The following is a 27,969-nucleotide window of genomic DNA, read 5'->3' as shown; positions in this document are numbered from 1 at the left end:
ACAAATGTATATGAGTAATGTTTTATCGGTAGGAATTCTCTCTTTTCGTGTTTTATCGCCATTCGCGCGCTTCGAGTTATCAGCATCGGATGGAAAATATTTTCCACGTGAAATCAGACAGAGTTTCTCGCTGTGCGTCTTTTTACAGATAATTCTACGTGGTAATGCTTTCGTAAAGTAAGTGCGCACGGTGTTTCGTTCGGTATGCTAAATTGATTTCACTCCGTTAGAAATTCTATTTCCGAGTTGGCGCCGGCGATGAGGGATCGAGAAGAACCGCGGCGAACGAGAAATATGACGAGTCATTTGAAATCAGGCAAGAATTCCTGGATTTCACTTTTTCGCGAGCTTGCAGACGAATATCATCATCCTGCCGCTTTATCTTGGTCAGTCTTCCGTGCACCGTGAAAACCGTTCTTGCTTTCACGCGTGCGATTCGCTGCCATAGTTCTTCCGTTCACGCGCTAGGCCTATTTAGCGCGCGTGATCGGCGCAACTGTTACGCGTCCATGTGTATACAGGTATACACGCTGGTGGTTCTATATCGATGCTCGGATTCTAAACCTGGCAAAACATCAGAAAAATAAACACCCGCGAACTTCTACCGTTGCCTATCGTGTCTATCGTAGTGGTCGGTTTAACTTCTTCTAGCTCATAATCTACACGCGAACGCACTATTTCTAACCGTCAATCAGAAATCGACTTAATGACCACGCTTCTAACCTCATAACAGATCGGCAAGCCTCGAGAATTCATACGGTTAATGATTACCATCCCAACGGAGAATCAGCCGCGATTTTCTATTCCTGGATAGTGGATTTGTATTTATAGATCGTTCTGGACTCTCCTGGGTATTTATAGATCTTCGATCGCGTCATTCTCTTTGGTTGCCCAGTCCGGTAGGCGGATAGGAAAGCTGGTATGGACTGTTCCGGAAGACTTACACGAGAAAAAGAAGCTTCTCGCATGCCGGTTCCATCTCGATTAGCGTGAAACTCTACGGTATCAGGAACCGTATATTGAAACTGCAAGATTTTCTGTATGCCTGCCTCTTTACGACCATTCCTCGTCTTTTTGCCTCTCTATTACGTGATATTTTTATAGTCAAGGCGTATTGGTAGATGAGTACGTACGATCGAAGAACATTTGCAGTATACACACGATGAAATAAAAGGTAAAATGGCACAACCTTGAGGTACACGGCAGAAGTCCTCTTGTTCTTCGGGTTCGTTCAACACGTTCGCCTCGCAAGCCAACAGTATAATCTATTGCGAAAATGATTTAGCTGCCAGTATGTAAATCAGCATGCAACGATACACGGTACGTCAAGTACCTTGGCTGAAAATACAATACTTATTCAGAAGGGAAAAATAGAATACGAATATTGGAATCGCACAGCGATATCGAAACAATCAGCTTTTGGAAATTGTACTTATTCGTGAACGTTCTGAGCTTGCTGAACTCGCTGGTAAATTACAGCTAACTACACGACAATATCTCCTCTGAATCGAGCATGAAATACCTACAGATTGCATTCGTACAGATACCAACGGTGACACTACGGTATCGTTTTGCGTGCGCTATCACGAAAGTGTTTTCTATTTCTGGAAGTTGCTAGTTATTTATAGATAGTCGTCGGTCGTCGCTATTACTCTGCGTGCAAGGAGTGTGTCGCGCGGCGTGTAACGAGCCTAGGAAAGCGAGATCTTACGTGAAAGCCGTTAAGGCCGTTTTCAAGCTGGCGCCCACAGTCCGGAGAGAAACCGAGATCAACCGAGGATCCACCAACGCCACGGATCTAAAGGTCGTGGAAATGTCAATAAACGAGCTCCGGCAAGGACGTTGCAAATCGTATGCAACGATATTCCGACTACGATTATGCGTTTTCACGAACAATCGCGAGCGAGGAATTCGCGATGCGATTTTGCGTCGACAGAATTTACCTTGCGTCACGAAATTTTTATTAATGCCTTTGATTAATACCCGGTCGTTTATTTCAAGCGCAGAAAATTATAGAAAATTATAGATTTTTTTCACCAGACGATTATTAAGTCGAGTCGTGTTGGTATCACGTAGAAAGACATTTCCGCGTAACTGATGTAAAATCCGGACAAGATACTAAACGGAGAGACCGATTTTACTCGTGATTCTACACGTGCATCACGTGCTTCTTCCGTCAGTCTATTGACAGTCTTAGGTTTGCGTTTCGTGCGTTCACAAATGTTGCTATGTCGATACCGTTGAACGGATACTATTTAATCAAGTGATTCTGTACGTCTGTTGTCCCGTTCTCAGAACTCTGGCTAGTACGATGTTTAGACTTCGACAGGTAGACAAACCCGTCTTTAACTGTACAGATGATCATCGAACATTTACATAAGATTCATTGTATAACATATAATTTAGCGCCATTTGATCTACGCGAGCATTGATGTCACCGAGTTCTGAGCAAAGTTGTGTAATGAATGGATGGTTTTCCTAAACGGAAATTAAGTCGACCATCGACGATAAATAATATTTAAAAGATTGTAACAACATCGTGTTGACACGAAAAATTTACATAAATAAGTTAAAGAAGAAAAAGAACGAAACTTTGAACAAGTCGATATTCATATCGAGTACGGTTAGATGAATCAGTATCTAGATAATATAATACAATTGAACGGTATACAATAAACGTGGCACGACATAGGGGTATTCAAATACTACCGTTTCATTTGGTCGTAAGCGACAACTGGAACGAAAATCCCGTGGCAGAAGAGTACAGAAACAGCGTACCGATATTCCACGTAACGTTCGAGTCGTTACGGCTAAAATCAATGTATCGACGACCTTATTTCCTTAAAACGTACAGGCAAGCGTTGACCGAGCACCATTTCTGTGCTAGCGGGTTTTACGTGCTCCGCTACTGTGATTCATATAACCGTACGTTCTGAGGGAAAAAAATCAGGACAATTTCTGTTTCGACGCGTACCAGCCTGTTCCACGACCATCTAACGTATCGCTCGTAAAGATAGCGAATCGATCGAACGACAAATATAAAAAAACGAGGAAAATAGAACAACGATCAGAAAAGTCTATACGTTATTGGTTTTCCTTATTTTCTACACGTGCGTTTACAGAATCCTTGTCCAAGGACTCGGCTGGCCTCTCCTTCTTCTCCTCTTATGCAGCCGGGCTCTAAATCGAGAACACAGTACATCGAGTCGAAAGTTAAACGTTGCACAACGATCCACTGGTCACAATATCGCAATATCTTCGTCTTACATGGAATGCTGACTATGTAAACTGTCTAGAAGCGTGCTCCAGTATCTTGGAACGCTTGGCTCGGGCGCACGCGTGTCGAAAGTTTTGCTCGCTTTGCTATTTTCATACGTTTCTGCTCAAAATACGAATCACGAATCGTAACAATTTTGCAAGTCCATCCTCGTTACTGAACGTCTCCGTTTACTTTACGTAGAGGAACGCGAACATGTACGAATTTTAGTCAGAGAGACCGGTCGAACAGACCGTCGCGTCGTCCTCTTTCGTAGTCAGCGTGAAATTAATCCACCGTAAGGAAAGTGAGAGCACCACCTTTTCGATGTTCCGTGTGTGTCGAGTACCGTCCGTAACCTACCGTGTCGCGTTGTTTCCTACTGTTCCGAGCTGCGAGACGATAATGTCGCGACTCGCGACCAGAGAACGTGGTGGAGTCGATGAAGGGACAAAGTGCAGATAGCGCGAGCAGTGGTGTTCTAACGATCGAGGATAGAGAACAGAACAGAATGAAAACAACTACAGACAACGTAGCTTGACAAACTTGTTGCTAAGGCCTCGTAGTGCGCATCAGATTTGTTCAACCTGTCACACTGTCACCAAATTTCTGGCCAATCTCGATAGCGTGCACGAATCGTAAAATTCGTCTGATTTCGCGTAAAGAAACTAACGATCGTTCGGGGAAAGAAATCGATATCGTAAACTCACTTGACCAGGATCCTCCAGAAGCAGCCGAAGCTGGAACCGTTTGGCACTTCGCTCGCGTACGATATAGTCATTTTCTACTTGACCAGGTATACACCGTCCCTATCGCGTTTCTATCTTCTTCCTGCGTTTCGATTTCCTCCGTCACTTGTTCCTATCGTTCGATTTAGTTGGTACCTCGCACCGTGCCGTTGGTGTTTCCGGTGGAGAAGTTGTACACTCGCGCACATACGGCGCGCGGGCCGCCGAGTCTTTCGCCGATCCTTGATGATCGAGGTTCGATTACCGGGTTCTATCAGGTGTTTCACGTTCGGCTTACCATCAGGAAGCTTCTAACACGAATAAACGGAACCAGCTGACCGGACGGACCGACTGTCTGCTGACTGAGCTCCACTGACAGACGACAGGACCAACAGAGAACGGGGCCCGGCTACCACCTCCACCTGGGCCTCAGTGCCGTGTAAACGTGTCTTGTCACCTTGCTCCTTTGCCGATCGTTTTGTACATTCGAGCCGAGATTCCTTTTCTCTTTTATTTTCTTATAACAATTTATCTTAATTTTGGTGGACTCTATATTTGATGCGATCGATGGTAAAAATCGTTAAAATGGTAATATTAAAAATGGCTATATATATTAAGAATACTGGTTGATACAGTAAACGTACTAGCGGATACTTTAACATTTTGGAAAGCTTCGTTCTAAAATTAAAATTCATTAGATTCATCAGTGCTGTACTCTCGAGCAAAGGTTCGTCAAACTTATCAACCGTAAGTTCCAGGCTCGGTTTGCTGGGCAAACAGATTGTCGTTTGTAAAATATTTTCCTTGCTAATTACGATTCCTGGAGACACGTCGAGGTCCCAAGGCACGCGTCCAGTCCGAAACGATCGAAAGAATTTCTATTGGTCGACAAAAGGATTCGCGCGCGTGTTACGACACAATTCACGAAGAATTCTTTTAAAAATCAATGACACGCCTCGCCTTTCAAATGGATCTGCTTTCGAACCAAGTAAAAGGAGAGCGTTTCTGACCTGGTGTTTTCTTCTTCGCTCGATATCAAGACGACTAGTTATTTTCACAATTACTGCTTTTCCTTCTTACGTTTTTAAATCAGAGATATCGCGTTAATCCTTCTTTTCTTATCCTTTCGTTAATCTTTAATTGACAATCTCCTCAGGTGATTAGAATCGTCAAACTTCTCGATAATCTCGAGATCTTTGTGGTTGCGAACAGATTTTGCAACATTTTTTTCGGAGAACTTCAAACGCTTTCAAACGAGAATTCTTCGAAAAATAGCGCTGTTCTTACGGCACTGTTAGCGTTCGAATGCTGTAACATCGCGGTTCGTGCGGCTATCGCCTTACCTGAGCATTTCAAAGCGGCATCTCGTGGTCGATTTCCACACTGTTCTCTCACCTTGCCGTGGCCTAGCCTGCGGCGGAATCGCGACCTTCTGGTACCATCTACCGGTCACCTATTGCCTTTTTTACGTGTACCACGGGGAAGCACCTATTCGCGTAACCTGAAAATTGTGTATTGATGCTGAATTTTAGCGAAATACTTAAATCCTTGATGCGACAGCAGAGTTATGAATTTGAATTTTTATTTGAAAAAAATGTTGTTTTAAGTATGAGTTCAGGGAACTCATGCGTATGCAAATCGGCGAAATATCCTTTAGTGTTCTTCGGAACATCTGTAGATAGGTCATTGACGTCATCGATTGGATGAAAACGACATCAGTGATTCACAGAAGAGGAGAAAAAAAAGCGGGTAGACACGGGCTTCGTCATCGCACGTATTTGACTCGTGCTTCGAGACAGGCTGCGATTACAGGTGAGATAAGTTGGGGAAGTCGTTTGAATGTTATTTTTCTCTCGTTGAAATAATCGATCGAAAGCCGCGAATATATAATATTCGATCATTTATCGAGCAGCATGGGACATGATATATTTAAATACACTTTTTACAAAAAAGGTAATCATCACAATTGAACGATACGATATTATTTAGAAAGACGATTCGAACGATCACGTTTTGATATCCTTTTGCACGTTGTATACATAGTTCGCTGATGTTTGAAACAATTTCTTCTCGAATTCTGTAATTCGCATTCGCACGATGTTCGTAATGCCATTCTCACCTATGGAACAGGGCAGCGACAAGAAAATCTCTTGACAAACTTCGTGATGACCCTACAAACAAAATTTGTTCAATCAAAATCGACTAGTGATATTACAAGATTCAAAGCAATCTTCTGCATAGAACTGTCTAATCCTAATCACGTCTGATCTGAAATTTTTATGTAATCGACTTCGATCACAAAGTACGATCCGAGTCACAGTTTAGGTAAAAAGTTTAGGCATAAAGTTTAATTAATACTTGAACTAAAGTTGAAACCGGTATAACCGTCTGCGAGTTGGACAGAATAGCCGTTACGATGTCAGCAACCGAAAGGCCAATTGCTGTGTTGGAATATCCCTTCAAACACCTAACCGTGGCGCCACTAGAAAACAAGGAAAAAATTCATTTTGTCGATTCTTTCTACCAATCCATTATAACATTATTTGAGATATAATAGGAAACAGGAGGCTAGAGCTCACAGTCTGACGACTTCCTTGGAAATTTCGAACCACCTTTCTTCGTCGGTTTCGAGGCCGATATTCGGCAGAATGTCGCGAAATTGTACACCAGCGACATTTACTCCAGACCAGAGTGGAACTAGGAAACGTCAAACGGATTTAAACAGACGCGATACGTAACGTGTGCTTTCTCCTCCGGCAAAATGTAAAAAATTAGATCACGTAGAGTACGCGTCGAATTCGCGGCAAACGTGGCCGATTTTCGAACTCACCCTGACTGTCCCCGTGCTCGCCGATGATGTACGCGTGAACCGAGCTCGGCGCTATCCCTATACGATCACCGATTAAGTAACGAAACCTTGCTGAATCGAGATTAGTCCCACTTCCGACTATTCGGCCGGCCGGTAGTCCGCTCACTTTCCACGTTATCCACGACAAAATGTCAACTGAAAGTAAAAGTTCCGTTTCTACTCGCGGCTTAACATTGACTTCGATGTATTGTCTTCCGTCGTACAGATAAATCCGAAGATTTCTCCTTTTAAGTCATACTTAACCTGGATTACTGACGATCACGAACACAGCATTCGGACTATAACTAACCAAAGTAGGTATAATGTTCTTCATAATCTCCGAATTGCGTTGTACCAAATCTAACCGCGATTCACCTTTTTTTTGTCTCGCGCCCGCGGTTATAACGATCACCTTCGAATTGCTTGTAATACAAAAGTCTGAAACAACATTCTTTTTATTTCTCTATCTGTTTAATCATTTGCTGTTTATAATTAAACTTTTGTCGTGAAAGTTGTCACATGCTCAATGAAACTATTTTTAAAATAAACATCGTTACCTGTGTCGAAATCTATGCGTGGATCTCCTAAAAATACCGAGGCGTGATTATAATCCATTCCTTCCCCCTCCAGCTTCTTCGGGAATGCATCGACTATCGCAATGTGCGGGGTGATGTTCTGCGATGAAGCAATGGAAAAATTACAAATGCCCAAGTGACTCGACGTGACTTTCCATCATCGAGAATGCACGTGTATGTTACACGAGGACATTTTCCAGGACTTCTGCCATATTCCTGGACTTAGTTGCCGCGGATTTACCACGTGAGACGTCTATCGAACTTTCACTCGTGTTCAAAATAAACTCGATTGTCTTGAACGTTCGATAAGTTCGTCGTTCAAGGGTCGAAAAATGTAAAAGGTTGGTACCGATGTACCTGAAAGAGAAGCGAGTTCGCGCAGGCCACGCCGACCATTCCCGCCCCAACGATCGTCACCTTGTGACAGCAATCTCGTACCGGTTCCGCAAACTTGCAAAGCAGCTCTTCCTTCAGACATGGTTGTCTGAAATGAAAAGTTATCATTTTATCGTAACACTGGTACACCTTCTGTCAATTCGATATTCACGATACATTTGTCGAGTTACGACATATGAAATGAGTGGTATTTTGCGTTTAAAAGAGGCTACAGTCTTGTTGGTACGATTCCAAGCTATGTATCTTTAATGAAGATCAACTTCTCGGAATTCCAATTCTTAATGTACTTTTCAACATTCTTTCTTTATTGGCTCTTCGCATTATATTTAATGATCGTATTTTTATACTGACTTAATATTTATGAAAGAACTTGGTAAATTGTTTAATTTTAATTTGACAAAGAAGTAATTTGAGCTATGCATTTCATACGTAGAATTCCAATGTTAAATACGTGTTAAAGAAAGAGCGGTCAGTAGGTAATGAAGTATAGATCGCTTACACGAAACTGACCGCTCTCTGTAAATCGTTTCCAGCGGTGGCGTCTTTGCCAAAATCAGCGGACGCGATTTTCTTCGTCTTGCCACCGGCGAAAATGTCCTTTAGTATCGTTGGCGGTAAATTACGACGAAAATGTTTGCTGGCAAAGCTTCTCCTCCATATCGTACATATCGTACATTTCACACATGCCGGCAGCGACGAAATCGACAGCATGCGCAACAAAACCATTGCTTCTAACACCTGATGATTTTGTTTAATTCCCGTGTCCCCTCTATCGCGAAAAATGTCACATCGCACAAGGTTAATTGACGTTTCATAAAAAAGAAGGCGCTGCCGATCATAACGCGCCTAGTGAATCGTCATTGCGTCGGTTTATCAATTGTTAAACAATCCATGGTTACAAGGATTCGAATTCAGCGCGTGATTGCGATAGATTCATCTTATAATAATAAATAGTCGTATGACAAATCTTAAGATAAAAATAATCGTTTCATTGGCTTAACTAAACTGGTATTGATTTATTATATCACTGGTATAAATATACAAGACAATGTGTGGTATGTTTGATAACAGGATCAGTTAGGAAATAGTACTCTAGGTTTCGTATGAAAATACAGATCAGTCTATGCGAGTTTCGTGAGGTAGACATTGAACATTTTGAGAATCGTCTGATATCTCTGACAAGTATGAGATAAACGTAAATTACGAATCAATTTAAATTTCTATTTCAAGTTCTGTCTGATTGTCGTATCGTCGCTGATAATTGTTTATCGTACATATTTGTACTTCGACTTATCGATTAATTATCTTGTCTTGCGTCAAATCATAATTACATACATCGTAGAGTTATTGTATCATATAACTTATATATGATAATAATATAATTAGTATGTTATAATATATAATGTCGTATTAAACCAACTGAATGCAATAAAATCTGTTGTAAATGTTAAACATCGATACAACAGTAATTAATACTTCGTGGTCACGCGAACACATTTTCTTTATACAAAAGATTATTCTAACTATTGAATCATTTATATCATTCATCGAATCAGAACGTGTTTTTGGCGTGTTTATATATATAAATAAAATTTAAATATTTTTAATAGCACTCTTAAGTATTAGCCATATGAACTTAAGTAATAAACCGTAAGTAGAAACCAAAGGTGCTTGTCAAGAATCAATACTTTGAGTGCATGAACACACACGAAATTAAGTTACAAGATGATTGATTCCATTTGTTTAGGAGAAAGAGTTGTTTCAACGCGCGAAACGAAACTAATTATTTAAAATTTTAAGTCCTTTTGCACGTCGTGCATCATATCGGCCGACTGGTGCAGAAGAGCAGTCTCGCCCTCTGTTAACTTCTGTTGAACAACGCACGAGACACCACTTTCACCCAAGGTGCAAGGCAGAGACAAGAACACGTCCTTCTTGATTCCGTGGTATCCCTGAAAATAATCGAATATGAGGATCATTGCTCACTCAACGATAAGTTCAGCAACAAAAAAATTTTTTTAACGTCTAGACGTTTCAGCAATTCGTTTTGCAATCTACGATGATAGTACAATCGCGCGTTACTTATATAAGAGACACGAGTTATCGACTTACGGTAACCATGGTAGATACGGCGTGAACTTGGTTGGAGTTTCGCAATATAGCAGACGCGAGATTCGCAACGCTCAAACCAATAGCCCACGATGTGTAGCCCTTTAGTTTGATCACCTCGTATGCGCTATCTACAACCTGTTTGTGCAGTTCACCCCAATTTTCAGTGTCTTTTTCCGTACCAACGTTTTCGTTGAGGTCGCGCAACCTGACGCCAGCAACGTTCACTCCAGACCATACGGGTACTGAAAACAATAATGAAACAAATATTACTAATTACCATCAGTCTATAAAAACACATTTCACTCGTCGTTCACGTGAAAATTCGGTAAAATTACGATCTATGTTTGATAACGCGAAATTGCGTGTGTCCTTATCACAGATAACAATCGTTAATCAGCTGTGAGCACTAAAAAACCAATCAACCTTCGAATATTGCGCGTCAACGTACCACTCGTATCGCCATGCTCTCCGATAATCCAACCATGGCAGGATGTGGGTGCGACGTTCAATTTCTGCGACAAAAGGAAGCGGAATCGGGCGGAGTCCAAATTAGTTCCACTTCCAATCACTCGGTTCTTTGGCAGGCCTGAAAGCTTCCACGCCACGTAGGTCAGAATGTCTACCGGGTTCGAGACGATTAAGAGAATCGTGTCCGGGCTATATTTGACCAGCTGAGGAATGATGCCTTTGAAGATATCTGTGTTTCTTTGAACAAGATCCAGCCTCGTCTCGCCTTCCCTTTGACGAGCACCGGCGGTCACAACGCACAAACTAGAATTCGCTGTGGCAGCGTAATCAGTACTGGCGTTGATCTTTGCGTTCTTCAAGAACGCACTACCGTGTTGCAAATCCATCATCTCTCCCTTTAGCTTATCCGCCATTACATCCACGAGCACCAAGTCGCTCGAAACATTCTGCAATACGAAAAAAATTCTTATTTCGGTTGTAGATTGTTGTAGTTATTAATTTATAAATATTCAGATTTTTTAATGTAAAACTTACGTCTGTTAAGATGCTGAAGGCACAAGCCATACCGACTTGGCCGACGCCGACCACGGTAACTTTGTTTCTTCCCGTGGCAACCGGCTCTATCACCGTGTTTAATAATTTATTTTTCAACAATGCCATTCTCCTAAAAAAAATTATTATATTGTCTAATGTGTAATAGGTTAGCTGATTCTTGTCTACTTTTGAATATTCTACACGAAGAGGTCGATGAAGGTCAAAAAGGTCATAGCGTGCTCTCATGCTATTACGCAAATTTTAGAAACGTTCTATTGTTACAAAAATGTGCTTCAATCAGCGTATAGTGTCAGAATAGTTACTCTTTATATTGCAAGAATTCTTAGCGTTTTATTTTTTCGCTTATGAGTCTCTCAAAGTCGGAAAGGTTACGAAAATTTCAGAATTTCAAAATTTCGTGACCTCTCCATCTTCAAAATGATACGTTTCGTTCATGCAAAGGATAGAGGAAGAAAAAATAGAATATGTTAGTCACAAGAAAAAGAAATACCTACAAAAAGAATATCGTTGACTTTCAATTACACGGCACTTTATATATTTACACCTAAACGAATCAGAAATGAATTTTTACTAAGTTTTCTTTAAGCAGATAGGTACGGAGGAAATATTCTTCGGGCTCATATTTGTCTATTCGTTTACTATATCGATCACATGAATGAAACGTAGAAAGTATATAATACAAGCAAGCTCGTAAGGTGCCACTAGTAGTACGTCAAGCACGTGTACCAACGTTCAAAGTTACACGTACTATAGAAATGCAGGTTACACAGGAAACTGCAAGCAACTACTCAAATAAATCAAACTGAAAAACTACGAACAGCATCGAAAACAGATATCAGTACCCATCACCGATAGAATACACTAGCAAAACGAGCGAACTAATTCTGTCAATTAAGTATATCACCAAGTGAACAATTCACGGAATACATAACTGCGCTGTGACCCAGTTTCTTCTATGGGAATGGCGTCCCACATCGCGTTAACAGGACTCATCCTTATACGACGCGTCGTTATACACTAACTTTCAAACATCGACACATCGACTAATCTCGTCGTATAATAACTTGAAACGCGACGAACGTAAAGAATAAAACATATATACACTAACCTCATGGTTGCTTTAAGAAAGAAAAACAGAAAGCAGAGAAAGAAATGAAGCTAACACCAAGCAGGTTATTTGGGCGGTTTACCAGGAGGTCCGTACGTCCAACTTGGCTGACAGCTTAGAGACTTCTGTTTGCTAAGGTGACCTTGTCCCCGCCTTTTATACCTCCCATAGGCTTCAGCCGGCGCGTTGGGGGCTGATGAAACCGGTAATACAACCGAGTATCGCCGAAATGATAAATTCGCGTTCGGTTTTTCCGATAAATTTTCACATTGACCCCGTGTCACGTGTCGATCGTTCACGCTTCGCGTGGACGTTACTTCAAATTCATCGCTAACTTGGCTGATGCGGCAAAATACATAGATCGCGGCTTTGATTTTCGGAAATTGAAGGTGACGTTGCGCACGCGTCGTATGACGCAACGTGCGTTCCTTTTTCCCCGAAGAACAGTGTCTATCGATCCATGTGGTGCTTTCTTCTCGATCCCCACTGCGCGGCTAATAAAAATCAGCTTGCAGGATGTGTGTCGTTTTAAGGGGACTAAAAATACATACGATTGGGGTCCGTGGAATGCCACCTAACTGGATATTTTTTTTGGACCTAGTACTGCGTTAAATTTACTCGAACTGTTTTCATAAAGATTTCTGTAATTTGAAAAGGAAGTTGTTGCGGATCTAATCGATGCGCTCGATTATTTTTATAGTGGAATTTTAGAGGTAATGGGATTTTAAAACTCTAGGGAACATATGTAAGTATGTTGTACTTATTAATTAGCTTAATTTTGTATGTCTGGATTCATCCGTCAGAAATTTTATTGAAACTTCAATTTTCATTATCGTCGCTCCAAAAACTGATAATGTAAAGAGTGACGTCATTCTCGGCAATCGTAGTATAAGTTTCATCGCGGTGGAATGTGCATGTTAATTGAATGAAACGATTAGAATTGACCAATCCCGTTGGACAACAAGAGGAATCCCGCAAGAAACAATAGACTTATTTAAAAACTCGTGTGCGAAAAAATAAACCTTGTCTAGTATTTATCTCGAATCAGAATAGAGCATCCACCAACTTTTTTTATCGAATAATCTTGTCGATAGTATGCCGTAGATATACTATCGGCGCGTACATTTTGCGCGAGTCTGCTGGTTCGTTGGTGAATACACATATCGGCACGTGTTCCGTTTAGCTGAATCATATTTAGGAATACCACGATGAATGCAGTTGAAAATGACGCAATGGATCTTCATATGTTCGTCACTATAAGTTCTACGTGATCACGAGCACCTTTTCATCTACTCTTCCTTCTCTTCTATTCTCGAGCGTTATTTTCGTTCTTCCTACGTCTCACGTGATTCTATAGTCTACACAAACAGCGCTCGCACCAGTCACGAAAGGAAAAACGTGAGAGGCGTCACGTTTTTAGTTTCTTTGAATTTGATGCAATATTACGTTGCAATTATCTATTAGTTAACTTCTTCTTTATCGGATTACAGGAATCCCCCGCTTCTCAATATCTAATAAAATTTTGGTATTTTCATTTTTAAACATATAATAAGCGTTGAAGTTTAGTAATATATTTGTGATCTCTGCGAAGTATAGATGTATTTGTACTAAATATTTTGTAATTTTTGTACTAGGTTTCGAACTTGATCAATATTTCAAAATGGACAAAGACGTCCATCATACTCTTACCTACATCCTCGAAGATTATAAAATATCGCTTTGAAACAAAATAACGTTTATGTTTCCTAGTTTGTTTACATTAAGCTTAAATCGCAGACCTTCAATTTTTTCCGCGTTTTACCGTAATCTAATCGGAAGGAGACGGGATGAAAGGTTACTACATTTTACAGAGATAATGCGTTTTTGCAATTGCTCTTTACACGCCGGGCATTAACTTTGACCGCCACTCGGCGTAAAAAAAAAAAGATGATGCTCGTAGATGAAATTGACGTTCCTCGAGTAACGGAGCCGCCATCAGTCCCGTAATTATAATCATTTGCATCGCCGTGGCTAGCACGTTTCATTCGCTCAAACTGGCGAGAAAATTGAAAAGAAATTTAGAAGGGAGCCTGAGCGATGATTTGCCTAGCGCGAACACGCAGCGCTTCTAACTTTTTTATGGTTTGAAAGTTAAGTTGATGGAACAATGTGTAACTATCGAACTGCGTATGGTTGCATAATCTTCGCATCACATGCCACGCATAATGAACGAGTTGAAGGAGTTAGAGTCAACGTCCGAAATTAATCTATGCACATAACTGTAAAAGCCGTACGCGAAATAGGGCAACTAGTCGCAAAATACCATGTAATTTGTAATTGGCCAACATTGAGCTATGACTTCTATCGGATATACTGTTGCATGTATGATATTATATTCTATCTAATCGTTAGAGATGTGTTTATAGGGAAGTGCGATATTCGAGTCATTCACTCTACTGACAGTGAGAACTTCGAATCTTTGCGTCTTCTTATTTTCTTGATAGATAAATAGTATTAGAAGATTGATTTGATAACTTGCAGTTTATGAATTTATTCATAAATTAATATAGCGAAGCGAAGATTACTATTAATTTTTCATTATTTTTACAATAGATGATAAATTTTTGAATTCTTATATCGCACAACTGCTATGTCATACATTGCGTATACTGGAGACACATTGGCTTTGCACGAAGTGCGCAATAAGTACAGTATTTGAATGTTTCTAGATAGCAGGAATCACGTGACAAACAGGCAGGTGCATTTATAATATAATCCAAGCGCGGTTTACCTCACAAAAAGATAATGTTGTCTTCGTGAACGTATAATCCCATAATATTTCTTCCTGTAATTGTTTTTCCCCCGCGGCTACCGATCATTGCCTTAATATTAATCCGTAATCAAAAGGCTGTTACGTTCGTCATCAATAATTTTCTTTTTTAAATTCTCTCAGATATTGAAGACACTCATATTAAATCGAATTAATACATGGAAATATCTTCTGCGTATAACATTTCTTTTACAATAATCCTAACAATAATCAAAGTTCACGACATTAAATCGCTCCGTTCAATAGGATTAATTCTAATACGTTACAAATTATTACGGTGTTTTACGACATGATACCAAGATAATCACATTCACCGCCAATTAATAAAGAGTCGCATACACAGTTCCATTCGTGTCTTTCGTTAAATCGCGTCATGATAAATTAATCGATCGCATAAAGCGCGAAGTCAATCATTCAATTAGCCTCAATTTGGGATGCAACGTATTTTTTACAAGGCGATCGACGAAATTTAGCATCCGAAAACTGGACTTTGTAAATCTCGCTTGATTCGATATTGCTAATTGCATCGCAATTCGGTATCGATCCGTTGAACCGCCGTGATCCCGACCGACTAATTGCGAATCCCTCGTGTCCTACGACCAACAAATTGTAAAAATAAGTCCCTCCTTGCTTTTCCCTTTTATTTCTTTCTCCCGAACAGTACTATGGTCGCCACTCACACCGGATGTCTTGCAACCGTTAATCTCGTAATCGTTGCAACGAGCAGCGAATGAAAAGAGGGAAGAAAAAGAGGCAGCCGTTTCAATCTTAAAAGGGCAAATACAAATTGCTTCTGCGTATAATCTCGTGCAGTAACTTGGGCGGAGATCTTACAATGTTGCGTTTTTGTCGACGCACCAGATTGCCTCTGAGAATGTACGTGTTCTTATACGTTTTGCCAAAGTTATGGGGTACTGAAACAAATCTTCGTTTGGATTACTACTCGAGCGAAAATTTATTCCCTGCTTGTGCCAAATATTTCAATAAAATACAGAACATATTTGCCCCGAAATTTCCTCTTATGACTGATAATTTTAGAACATTGAATTCCTTAGATGTTTCCACATCCTATTCGTTGAAGTGTTCCTTGTTTAAGAGATAAATACTTTAATCCATTAAATTTAAAATACTTTGATTTTATCGAAATAAGCAGCAACAAATAATCTAAAGATCACATTTTTTTATAATCTTCACATTGAACAGAATTGAACATGGCTTTAAGCCTGTCTTTAAGTAGGAAATTTAATTTTATAGATAATAGGATTACTTTAATTGAGTAACATGTTCACTTCTATTTTTTAACGTAATATCAAGCCAAATAAACAACATCAAACATTTCTTCGCTTATAGAACACTTATTTTATCTCCGTTTTTTACACAGCACACTAAAACGAACGTAATTACACGTAGTCACACGCAATATTTCCTATGAAATTATCCGAAAAGACCGATAGCCTGTTACTTTGATCCGTGTTACGTTTATCCATTAAACACGGGTGGTCGCAGTTGGATGAGCGCAGTGTTAAAAGGTGCATTCACGCGTGCAAAAGAAATAGAGAACTAGGATCTCTGAAAGAGGAAAGGTGTAGATCGTCGGTGAACTCAACAAGTGATTCCCCGTAACTATAAATAAATGCCGGAGGAACGGGTTCGCTCGCTCGTAAATCTGAAATCGGGGCATAATCGGCGTGCAATCTGGAATCTAGCACGGATCCAGGCTCCGTGGGTCGCGATACACCGCGCGTGCATTCTCGATTACGTTTTATCCGCCGGCTTACCGTCGACGGTAAAGCTGGATCTGACTATTCGCGATCGGTAATCCAGGATTCTGCCATAAATCAGCTACCTCGTCTAACAGCCGTATACCGGTCTCGCGTAGAGAAATTATTCCGCTGGAATTACAACCCCTAGTCTTATTATCTTGGCTGCGTTGACCTCTTCGAGACAGCAATTTCACGAGTATGCGATCCACGTTGGTTATAAATACCGTTCGTTGATGAGTTTACAAAGAACCATGATCGAGAAGGAGGAAGCGTACATGCGTGGATGTGTTATCACTTAGCTAGTAGGAGATAAGTACTACCGTGACTGATACGGTCAAGACAATTTCATATCAATTTGGAAATTTAAAATGAAATCATTGCTGCATTTGTTTTGATGGAAAATTATAACAGCGATTAAGCAGTTCGTGAAGGGGAATCGTTATCGTTAGTCGAAATATTCTGTAATTTCTGTATTGTAAAAACCCAGTTATCATTGAACTCCGATTGATCATTACAAAAGGTCCTAAGTATATCGTTATCTCCTTGTGCTATCTCGTTACAAGCACAACCTTCAGACTTTAGCAATAGCTTTTTGCCCATCGTTATAAAGTTCAATAACACGATGAAGATAGAGTAGCCTTGCTAAGTTGAACGAAATGCTTTTGTATTTCTTCATCGGTTAAAGGTTAGGATAAAGAAACATTTTTCCGTTATATGAATTAATCGGTTATCTTTTACGGTTAGAATTTGGTCTTTTTCTGCGATTTTGATAGATTCGAAGTCGGGATCCGACTCTAGACGGTCACGTATCGTATTAAGGGATGCAACCGCGTTCATCTCGTACATACGATGCATTATTGCAGAAGGTAATTACTTTCGCGAACGTGTATCTATAGGGATTCGATTAGTTGGCTGTTTTTGTCCAATTGCTTACCGAGGGATTATACAATCCCTGAAATCCACGTTGGTTAACTCAGCCGTCGTCAGATTGGTAATCTATGAAATATCCATACCTAATATTAGGTTCTCTTATCTCTCGACATAATTCTTAATATGTAATTGAAAAGTAATCAAGCTTTTACGATCTCAGATTTGCTTATCTTTCGGCGCAGTTCTTAAAATATGATTGAAAAGCCATAAAGCTTTAACGACTTATACCCGCGACGTATCGACGTATCGTATCGCACTTTTTGTTTAAATTCGAGGCAAGTGCGAACTATTTAACAATTCGATACGATACGAGAAGCCCCTTCTAATAAATCTTAATTAATTTCGCGATAGAGAACCCGACTGCTGTATGCGATTAAAAATATCATGAGTAACCGGTCGCGAATAATTTTCCGCGTGGTCCCGCGTGCTCGTTCGAGTTTATCGCGCAGACAAGTGTAACGAGAAACGAGTTTCGCGTCCGCCACGGCCGAAACACGAGAGCACGACTCGAGACAGGGATCGGTTTCGGACAATCGACCAGTATTGGCGTGATTTTGTGCCATTAATCTTCTCTCGACAATTAACTGGCTGCAGGGCTAACGCAATGACCGGCTATTAATTACAATCAACGCTATCTTACGCACGTGGTACCGATACGACGTTTAATCTCGGGTCCGGAAACCTTCACTGCCCGAATTCATATCAAGTTCCCTATTCTAATCTTACAAAATGGAATCGCTATTAAAAAATTTCGAAATTACGCGAAGATACTGGTAATTGATCATTAGCTTGTTTCATGGTCGACTATTCTCGATAAAGTAATGCTCTGAAAAAAAAACCACTGGAGAAAGGGAACAAAGATTTTGGAACGAAGAAAAGTTTCCATAAGTCACCTGAGGCAGTGGGTTTATCTGGGTTCTCGTTGTACCCGGCAGATGCCGTCGTTATGAAGATTTTTTTCAAAGATTTTTACGACAAGATTTTGAAATATCAATTTCTATTGATATTAAATATATTATTTTATGCCCATTGATATTACTTAATATTTTATGTCAAATTACTGGAATAATCCTGATCTAGGAATTTATTCTTGGAGCAAACAAAGTTTGAATTTAAATTGTTGTTTTATGTCTTGATGACACGAATACGTAATAAATAGTCGTATCGAGATTCGCTCGGATCAAGTAGACCCTTCGAGAGGACTGGCCGAGATATTAAACGATTACTTAGAATATTTGTCACAGGGCGTGCACAGGGTACATAAATGTCGCAGTTATTATGAATTACGGTTCGATTTCTGTGCGACCCGATGCCATATATTTGATTTAATGAGGTAACAAGTGCACCGAGAGCTATAGCAAGAACCCGAACAGGTGATTAATCGCACCCTGATTTCTACCTGAGAGCTTTGCCTGGACGCATCCTACTTTGTTTAAAGTGACATCTATTTCAGAGTAACAGAGTCCCCGTTCGTTAAACCTTAAGTGGGTATTGGAACCTAACCATCTTATATTCTTCTCCATTGACAGTAAATTAATCTTATATGTATTAGCATACGCTATGCTTCTGTATCGTTAGCTAGCCTAGCCTATCCATTAATCCTTTCACGTTTATGAACGAGAAACCTCGCGATGCCTTGGACGAGATATCTTACGTGTTTTTCACCGAGACGTGACATATCTTATCCACATATCCGAGCGAAAATTGGCCCGTGAGACATTTGATTGGATACCAAGGAAGTGGTTATCTTACGTGCTATATTTTTAGACAAGCAAGTACGCATATATCTTTATTTATTTTACATAAATGTCAGGTAATAGACACGTGACGTAATTGGTTTTCTTGTACAGTCGAATCAACGCGTCTTATTACTGCAGAGTCTTCTATACACCAACGTAGAGAGAAAATACAACCATACTTGTCTCAAAAGAATCAAAACTCATAGGCATCATGGTTCCCAGAAAATGTATTCAGAACATAAACGAAGTAAACATCAGGGGCTAAAGTTCTCAATAAGAACCAAATTTTCTTTACCATTTCCCGAAGCTATCAACTTTTTGTCCAGCTATCGATTATTAGATCCCTTGTTTTTACGAGGAGATTAGTCACGCGCGTAGAATCCTGCGGGCGGCCGAACTGTCCGGTCGATTGATTCGCGGGTTTGGCAATGGACCGGGAACCAGGAAGGATAAGGTAGTAAAAAGTGTGGGAAGAAAGCAGAAGAAGAACGAAGGACGAAGATGGAAGTAAACATCGAGACGGTAGGGGAGCAGAGAAAAGTTCTTTCTGCTAATGTACGTCAGGGGTGAAGAGATCGGAGGTGCTCTTGGGTCCGTTGATTAGCGGATATCTTAATTACTGATTGGCCGCACGGACTAATTAAATCGTAACTCAATCAAGGGCCGACCTGGCCCCCACGCTCCGTCGTGTACCGCTACGGTTTTACGACGTCGACCGAATGCTTTAAGATCTGCCGTGCTTGCATACGTGTCGTGATCGCTGCATAAATGATCCGAACGCATCGGATATTGCACTACAAGAGGGGAACCAGACAGTGTTCCATCGGCCTCTGGCCACTCTCCGTTCGTTCTTCCTTTTTACTCCTACACGTGTTCCTTTTTCTCCTTGTGACGCGGCGGCCGGGCCACCTCCACTCATGGTGAACCGAACCCGCTGCTCGAACCGGCGGGGCATTATGTCGGGGCGAAATAAAAAGTACAGTAATTAGTAGTACCTACCGCGGTGTTTCGCTGGTGAACGATGTCCTCGGGATCCTCCTTCTTTTTCGCTCGTATTCCGACACCGAGAGGATTATGAATTTTCCTCGCCAAATTACTTCCCAAACGTTGCTGATTGGAAAGTTCATAGAGGAATATATTCGATATTTGTTTCATTTTTATACACTTCGAACAAGAAACCGAATGATAACGATGATTAGCAATGGTAGACGAAAGGTAGGGAAATAGACGACTTGATGTTGACAAGGGAAAACATGGAGGAACAGAATCGTGTTATTAGGTTCGCGATATAAATTACGTGCTCGAGACTCGTCATCGAGATAATACAGAAAAACGGCTTCGCCTGAGAAGAAGCCGGTGCGTCGGAGATGAAGACGTTGCCGTACTCCCCGTCGTTATTGGTGTGGCTTCCAGCCGCAGGAAACCTTTCGTAGCCTCTCTTTCCCTCTCAGTTTTCCTCTCTCTTGTAACGCACATTCGTTAGCATGTATAATGAATCACCGGTGTGTCCCCGTGCTCCTGTTGCGAGAGAACGACGAAGAATTTGCTGGTGGTTGGTCGTCGCGACGACAACGAGCCGCGTTTACATTATAAGCCTCTCCTCGCTATACGGTTCCTTGCTCATTTCGAGAATACGAATCCAGAAGAAGACGAACAGCCATTAAAAGCAGCGGGCATCGGTATTGCCACGATCGCGTCTCTGTTTCACGCGCTTTTTCCACCGGAGCTGGCCGGCATGCTCGACGAAATTTCGACTCTGTAATCGAGGTAATGAATCACCGTCGATTATTTCGTACGAAGCTTATACCGGCGACAACGATGCTTCGCTGAATTCCATGAATAAATTTCTTCTTCTGGCAGTCCGTAGCGTAAGTAGGAACCGTTGCCGGATTCGTTATTGAACACGGGTATCTTTATCCCTCTGGAAACGACTTTATCGAATTGTGGGGTTCGACGGTAGCGTCGAGGAACGTCGACGCGAGAACTTGTTGACTAATGCCGCTGCTGACAAAGACAAAAGGCCGGTATCGGTGAAAGCGAATTTTATAACAGATTGCCGTATCGTTGACCATCGCGTCTTCGAAACTGGCGTTCTTTGTGTTTGTAATAGCGATCGTTTTATCACGACCGGTCGCCGGTGGCGGGACGGTTAAACGCTTCGTACGTCCGCCAATTAATTATCTCTGGTCTACATTAATCTCGGCAAATTGGCCGAAATCGTCCGAGTGGCGTGCGCGTGCAATTTATAGCGCCTCCCCTATTCATCGGTTGCCGAAGAAAAAGACAAAAAATTCGGTTTGTAAAACAAACTGGCCGTGCTTCTTAAGCATGGATTCTGCCACCGAAATCTCATCTCGCTGCTGGTTTTTGTGTAATTTAATCAATACAACATTGTTCTTTTGCGTCACGAGTGAACTTTTAAAATTATGGACTTCCCAACGAATGCACGAGTCGACGAAAATGATGAAAACGTTTGTACTTGATGAGATCGTAAAGATTCACTCCAAAGTATGAAGAATTGATTTTTGAGTCTCGTAAATGGCTCTACACGAGGCCTCCGTAAGTTCTTGCTCCTCCGGCGTGTACGGATGACGAAGAAGCGTTTGTATGCCATTTCTGCCGACTATACAGGGCAGTGACATGTAGACATCTTTCTCCAGACCGTGTCGACAACCCTGGAAACGATCGATAAATAACTATCACGCGTTAAAACGGAAAAAGAAAGTAGAAGAAGGATTAAATCGTTACCTTTAAGTAGGTAGATACCGTCATGCAGATACAAGTATTTCGCACGATGGCATCTACGACTTCCGCCGCACAAATACCAGTACCCCAGCAGCGATATCCTTTCCTTGTGATAAGATCTTTATCGGATTCGATTACTTTTGTATGTAGTTCACCCCACGATTCTGGATCCGATTTAGTACCGATATCTCTGTTGATGTCTTTCAGTTTAATGCCCATGACTGTCACGGCGGACCAGATGGGTACTGTTCGGTATCAATGTTTAACGTACTTTCAGAAACGATAAAACGTAACAGTGATAGAATACGGTAAGCTTATTACCAGACGTGGGTCCGTTTTCACAAATTATAGAGGCCTGCACCGAGTTTGCCGAAATTCCAAGCTTCTGCGCGATGAAGTACTGAAACCTACAACTATCCAAAAATGTGCCCAACCCCATCACACGATGCGGTGGGAAGCCTGAGAGCTTCATGGCTGCATACGACAGTATGTCCACTAAAACACGACGTAACGTCGCTATACCACACCACGTACATGCATCGATATTAAAAAATGTAAAGTGCAACTACGAAGCCTGATAGTTTATACCTGGCGCTGTCACGATTAAAAGTATGCTGTTTGGTGCATACTTGCAGACCTTCGGGATAACGTCTTTAAAAATATTCAAATTCTGATCCATCAAAGTGCCTTCGTCATCGTCGCTCGTAGCTCTATCCCCCACGGTGATCACGCAGACCGTCGCGTCTCTAGCCATGGAATAATCTGCGATGGTCCCACGGTTGATAAATCATCGCGATTTTCTTTATTAACAATCTCTCGGACACAAAAACGGCTGAAAGATGAAATTTATTTTCACCTTTGGTACCGACGATCTTCGGGTTGCCGAGGAACGCCGCCGCGTGGCTGATGTCTTCCGCCTCTGCTTTCGCCAATTCCTCGTCCGCGTCTATGAACACCACCTCCGAGGCGAGACGCTGCAACGAGCAACAGAACTGAGGATTATAAAGAGTAATTAACAGGAACTAGCCGACGGCCGGGAGTTATTACGCACTCGAAATCGTTACGCAATCAAGACCCCCGGGAATCGCATTAAGAGTACGTGGTCGCGCGCGCGATCGATCGCGCCATTCGAGCGATCCCTTAATGCGAAGGATCGTTAGGGTCTGATCATCTCTTCGTTCGAGCGAGACCGGACTATTCCGTGAGAGGAGAGGACCACTTTGTCGGCGTTCGCTCGATCACGAGTCTTCCCTTTTGCTGATGTTACGTAACACGAATTTGATGGAATTTGAGATTTTTCACGTTGTCCCGGTAATTATCTTTGGCGTTTAGCAGATTGCATCGCTAGTTTTTGCTCGGAACGTCTTGATCGAGCGATATTCGTCGGTCTGGCTGGATGAATAGTAAAGAAAGCTCCCGTTAAGCTTCCTCCTCGTATTGTGATAATTCTTCTATTGCACCGATTCTTCGTCCAAAGAAAGAGCTATTAGATGCTTCGAACGTCGAAGGAACGCGGCTGAAATAATTGATCGTGCATCAGGAACGTTCCCCGGGGCGATTACGTATTTGTCAAAATCTCGTTTCCTCTTGGTAATTGATGTTCCTCTATCGTCTAACGTCTATAATTTCGTGTAGAAATTTTTTCAGCGACACCTCGGGCATCAATCGCTGCGCGTTTTTAACTCGGTAATTTCTCTTAATCACGGTCTAATTCGTCCGGTTGAATAATAGGGTATCGGTGTGGGACGAGCACACACGTTTTCGTAGCAAATAGCCGAACCGTATACCGCGGTGCACGCTTCGTCCGCTTTCGTTTCCGCGCCAGCAGATGGACACATTTTTCTCTGACAGATGGTGCTTTCACACGTTAAGACAAACCCGCGGCTACCAACAGAAACGGCTTCTTAATATATTACGTTACGCCCTTGTGCTTCCAATCTGTTATTGTACACCGCTTAATCACCATACTTCATCAAGCATGACTTCCGCAGCATGCATAATATCGCAGCTGATGAAGTTTCCTCGCCAGCTCATCGGTGTTCCTCCCTTATGCCTTCTTTCCTCCTCTTTTTTTTTTCTCCTTTCTCTTTTTCCTCTTCCTATCCCTCGTGTAATACCCACACGTATCGTGCGACGATATTGAGCGGTAATTAACTCACAAAAACCCTCCTCCGCCGTGTGTGTTTTGTAACGAGATTTTTAATGACGCATGACCGTGGACAACAGCGAGAGAGGGAGCGAGCGTACGAGGCAACCGAGACGAGGATCGCTACGAACGCATTAACGATTCCGGTGAAACGACCTGCGTCGTGTAATTTGCATTCGATCGAGTAAAACCGATCGTCGATCCTTTCCTACTTCTCGTGCAGTCTCTCATGCGGTTCTAGTTACCTAGGCCAGTCAGCGCTTCACTCTTGGCTACCCTCGTCGATTCCGCTTCAGAGAAGCGCAGCTGATCACAGGTCGTAAGGTACCGAAGGTGTGACACTCGATCCGTCATCGGGTCAGGTTTTATTATGCTTCCGCTGGATTAATTTTATTATGCAACGCTATTTTCTAGCCGATGTAGTCCACTCGTAAACATTACCATTTAAACTTACGATTGTATGCGAATAATCGAACTATGTATATATTTCACTTACTTTCTTTCAATCTGCGAATCGTAACAACTGTAAATCGAAATGAAATATAGCTTCACGAGCAGAGAGCTTTTCACCATCAGTACCGACCCGTGAGATGGTTTGTACGATTTAATGCGACCCGACGGACATGACACGTAACAACGGGTCGGGAAGCGACGAGAACAAGAAGAAGATGAACGTCTTATGCAAGCACTACCGAGCGAGTTGGGCGTAGCGGGCTCGTAAGGTGGACAGTAAGTCGTGGAGATGGTACTGGAACGCTGGTACCTCGCGATCATCTCGTTGATGCGATCTGCCAAGTCAGGACCGACGGAACAACCGCACGATTCACTGTCTCCACTTCTTCTTATTCCTACTCACTTTTCTTTCCTTGTTTCTTCTTCATCATTTTCTTTGTTATACGATATTACCCTTCGATCCATTCACCTCGTTCATCGTTGCCGTGATATCAAACATTTCTGGTGACGTTAATGAGTTCGATGGCACTTAAGAATATCTTCGAGTAACGTTTATTACTTGGTTTCATAAGGCAAATTATAATGCAGCGTCCAAAGGAGTGCCCGTCCTGGCAACCATCATTATAGATCTTGATGACAGACTGAAGTAGTAGGAAACGGGAACAGCGTGGTCACTATTAGGGACATTGTAAACGTGTAGAACGTTGTTACTCTACGAGCGGAATATAACGACATTCAGACCCGCCCCTGACATTCAACATGCGCGGCCTTCATTGTTTGCCCTCGTAACGATCCACGGAAACCGAAACCTGGAATTAGTCGCCCACGTTCATTATCTCCTACCGGAATATGCTAGCGTTCCGATTACCAGACTGCCACTCCTTCCACGATTTACCCCGTTTTATCCAGGCCTTTCTCTCACCTAACAATGTCCGAGCAGTCATCACACGCAGTGATGTATGTTTAATTCGGGTCAATCGTTCGATTAATCATTGATCCGTCGAAGATCCGAGGACCGAACAGTAACGCAATACGAATTACAGAAACGTGACGTAAAGTCGTACAAATTCCATTTCATAATCACATAAAAGCAAAATTCAATAATGTGAATCGACTGAAGGAAAAATTGTAAATGAAAAGGTTGCGTTAACGCAACGCTGGCTCTTAATGCGTTAACCACTTGACTCACCCTCGTTAGCTATACGAGGAGAATATGAAACGTTACACTCTAGAGAACAGTGAAACGATTCGTAATGACAGCGTCATTCGTTCGACCTTGCATCGACAAAGAGGGAGGACTTTTCAATTTCGTTTAAACCACCGCTTCCGTGGACAAGCGGAGGTAAAGGTCTCCACCCGCGCACGCACGAAGAAACGAGGCCCTTGGATCAGCGAACGCGATAAGGATTGGATGTCCTCGTAGACGGGTATGGATTTCAGCTTTCTTCTTCTGGCGACTAGAATAAATCAGCGCCGCGACGATCCTGCGGGGGCGTCCGACGTGTAAATGCTCGCGTTACGATCCGATAACGAGCAAAGGGAAGCACGTTCCTCGTCCTCCCTCATTCTTTCTTCGTTCTCGCTGCTTTTAAGTTCCAATCTCTCTGCCTTTTCTTGTCGCCGAATTCCCTCTTCTGGTCTTTCGTGGATCATTTGCATAATATCCCATTTGATCCCGGCACACTAACGAGCCCACATTCAGCCTTCGTCCCTCGTTTGAATGCACGTACACGAGCGCACACGCGTATCCAGGTATTTCTCCGACTCCTTGCCCTTTGTCGACTACTAGTATATATAGATCTAGTAGGTTTGCTACCGCGACGATGATTCTCCTTGGGCAAACACGAATCACGCGCGCTGGTGGACTGGCGACAGCTTGAATGTTGTTTACAGACGATCATGCTTTTTATCGTCACAAGGTCTTTTCGAGTATTTAAACAAACGCTCGATTTCCTCTTTTCTTAATCCTTTTTATGTTCGACTTGTTGCTTGGTCACCAATTTCTCTCGAATTGTATTAATTTCTTTTACCGTGTGTTTAATGTTCGAAAACCATGATTCTCATTTATAAAATTTGCATATTTCTATGAAGTAATAGATAATTTATTGGCTGTAATAGATTCGTTGTAATTTTAAAATACGCGAATAAATGAAGTCAGAGGGAAATTGAGATAGGTTAGAGATACAAAATATTCGACGAACCTTGAAGAGAATCGCGATTCCAACGGCGACACCCGTGTAACCGCTGCCGACGATGACGATTTTAACGCGATGACACTCCACGAAATCTTCCGGCTGCTTGGTGAGCAAAAACGTCGTGGTGTTCCAGACGGTATCGAGTAACTTCTTCTTGGGTACGGCCATCGTCAATGAACCTGATACTCAGGACTCAGGTGTAACATCCCGAGGATTTGATTAAACCGAAACTAGATCAGTAACCTGGAGTATCTCTGTAATACTCTATAAATTTCATCTCCATTAAGTTAAACAACGAAAGTGACAGTCAAACGTTGCATCATTCTTTAAGTCTGAAGTTGTCTATTCACAGAGCGAAACGTTGATTCGCGATGAGATCGAGATCGATTGGAAAGGAACAAAGATTATACAGTCTTTTCAGAAAACTGCTCTTTCGATTCCTCTATAGCGCAAGGTAATGACGAACGTACGAAATCGATGGACAGCTGTCGAATCGGCACAGATGGGATACGCCGTTATCGAACGTGTATGCGAATTTCAATTTCCGCTTTGCCGGTCACGTGAGAAGAGTTTTTCGTCGGACACTTGAGATCCAATTGCTCGTGGCACCGGGCTCCATCACGAATATTAAATTGCTAATTGAACACTGCGCTCCGCATGAACCACCCTTCCTTCCTCATTCACCGCTCTATTGCCGGAAATATTCGAACGGTCGTTGAGTAAATACCAAAGCGGCCCTCGATCTTCCCTCGAATGAAATAGCGAACAACGTGAAGTTATAATACAACGATGACAATTTACAATAAATCCCAACTACGTGTGTGTGTATATATATGTGACTGATTGAGATACATTCTCCATCTTTCCATCGAGATACGTCGCATCTCGTGATCAACGCACGGATGATCCATCGACAAACGCCACGAATAGCTCATAATAGGACACAAACTACACGAACGACCGGTCTTTCGCGAGAGACACGATAGTTTTCTAGAAAGTCAATTCCTGTACTGTCATTTATTATGGCGATCGAGTACCCGTACAGAAAACCGGTCGCCAGGTGCGCGCGTTTGTTATTGATGAAGACGCCTTCTAAAACGTTACATCCTTCGCCTCGATCTCGCACTCCTTGCTGCGTAATTT

General features: G+C 41.9%; 4 protein-coding genes and 1 long non-coding RNA gene across 7 annotated transcripts in view; 1 reads left to right on the top strand and 4 right to left on the bottom strand.

Moving 5' to 3' along the window:
- Positions 1-4,365, bottom strand: part of Best2 (bestrophin family protein) — a 41,342-nt gene extending 36,977 nt beyond the window's left edge. Inside the window, exon 1 of the mRNA XM_072022474.1 lies at positions 3,967-4,365. Coding sequence (XP_071878575.1) covers positions 3,967-4,037 — 71 coding nt within the window. The 5' untranslated portion in view covers positions 4,038-4,365. The remainder of the gene's footprint in view (positions 1-3,966) is intronic.
- The window catches only part of LOC139998149 (uncharacterized), a 105,936-nt gene that overhangs the window by 20,810 nt on the left and 57,157 nt on the right, over positions 1-27,969 (top strand). Inside the window, exon 1 of one of the 2 annotated variants that reach the window (XR_011803191.1) lies at positions 12,384-12,759. The exons of the other annotated variant lie outside the window; for it this stretch is intronic. This is a non-coding gene — a long non-coding RNA (uncharacterized lncRNA). Of the gene's footprint in view, positions 1-12,383; positions 12,760-27,969 lie in introns of those variants that run through there. 2 annotated transcript variants of the gene reach the window in all.
- On the bottom strand, positions 5,885-7,911 carry LOC139997890 (L-lactate dehydrogenase). Its single transcript, XM_072021937.1, has 7 exons — positions 7,765-7,911; positions 7,390-7,507; positions 7,097-7,270; positions 6,815-6,988; positions 6,564-6,681; positions 6,343-6,466; positions 5,885-6,155 (listed from the first exon to the last, which is right to left on the bottom strand). Exons 1-7 carry the CDS (start codon positions 7,909-7,911, stop codon positions 5,991-5,993), a joined length of 1,020 nt encoding a protein of 339 aa, XP_071878038.1. The 3' UTR covers positions 5,885-5,990.
- On the bottom strand, positions 8,957-12,282 carry LOC139998148 (L-lactate dehydrogenase). 2 transcript variants are annotated; one of them, XM_072022481.1, is made up of 5 exons: positions 12,129-12,282; positions 10,918-11,047; positions 10,364-10,829; positions 9,916-10,157; positions 8,957-9,755 (listed from the first exon to the last, which is right to left on the bottom strand). In XM_072022481.1, the coding sequence occupies exons 2-5, from the start codon at positions 11,041-11,043 to the stop codon at positions 9,591-9,593; spliced, it is 999 nt and encodes a 332-aa protein (XP_071878582.1). In that variant the 5' UTR covers positions 11,044-11,047; positions 12,129-12,282; the 3' UTR covers positions 8,957-9,590. The 2 variants fall into 2 exon arrangements, with proteins under 2 accessions (XP_071878582.1, XP_071878581.1); XM_072022480.1 differs by having other exon boundaries at positions 12,047-12,206.
- LOC139995628 (L-lactate dehydrogenase A-like 6A) lies at positions 19,542-26,994 on the bottom strand. The gene is made up of 6 exons (XM_072019263.1): positions 26,833-26,994; positions 22,889-23,006; positions 22,621-22,794; positions 22,354-22,527; positions 22,036-22,277; positions 19,542-21,962 (listed from the first exon to the last, which is right to left on the bottom strand). The coding sequence occupies exons 1-6, from the start codon at positions 26,992-26,994 to the stop codon at positions 21,786-21,788; spliced, it is 1,047 nt and encodes a 348-aa protein (XP_071875364.1). The 3' UTR covers positions 19,542-21,785.

This window comes from Bombus fervidus, chromosome 2, assembly GCF_041682495.2.
Source record: "Bombus fervidus isolate BK054 chromosome 2, iyBomFerv1, whole genome shotgun sequence".
In the NCBI taxonomy this organism is placed as follows: domain Eukaryota; kingdom Metazoa; phylum Arthropoda; class Insecta; order Hymenoptera; family Apidae; genus Bombus; species Bombus fervidus.
Note: the sequence above shows the minus strand (reverse complement) of the source record. Positions and strands in the feature narration are given on the sequence as shown.

Bases quoted from the DNA above. Each gene is read 5' to 3' on its own strand.
- LOC139998148 (XM_072022480.1), bottom strand. The intron at 10,158-10,363 runs GTACGTTGACGC...TATTGTTTTCAG, and splicing joins AGAGCATGGCGATACGAGTG to TACCCGTATGGTCTGGAGTG. The intron at 9,756-9,915 runs GTAAGTCGATAA...GATTATTTTCAG, and splicing joins CCGTATCTACCATGGTTACC to GGATACCACGGAATCAAGAA.
- LOC139995628 (XM_072019263.1), bottom strand. From the start codon at position 26,994: ATGGCCGTACCCAAGAAGAAGTTACTCGATACCGTCTGGAACACCACG. The intron at 23,007-26,832 runs GTTCGTCGAATA...TGCTCGTTGCAG, and splicing joins GAATCGCGATTCTCTTCAAG to CGTCTCGCCTCGGAGGTGGT. The intron at 22,278-22,353 runs GTAATAAGCTTA...GATACCGAACAG, and splicing joins TGAAAACGGACCCACGTCTG to TACCCATCTGGTCCGCCGTG.
- LOC139997890 (XM_072021937.1), bottom strand. From the start codon at position 7,911: ATGATAACTTTTCATTTCAGACAACCATGTCTGAAGGAAGAGCTGCTT. The intron at 7,508-7,764 runs GTACATCGGTAC...GCTTCATCGCAG, and splicing joins CGAACTCGCTTCTCTTTCAG to AACATCACCCCGCACATTGC. The intron at 6,467-6,563 runs GTGAGCTCTAGC...CTTGTTTTCTAG, and splicing joins TCCAAGGAAGTCGTCAGACT to TGGCGCCACGGTTAGGTGTT.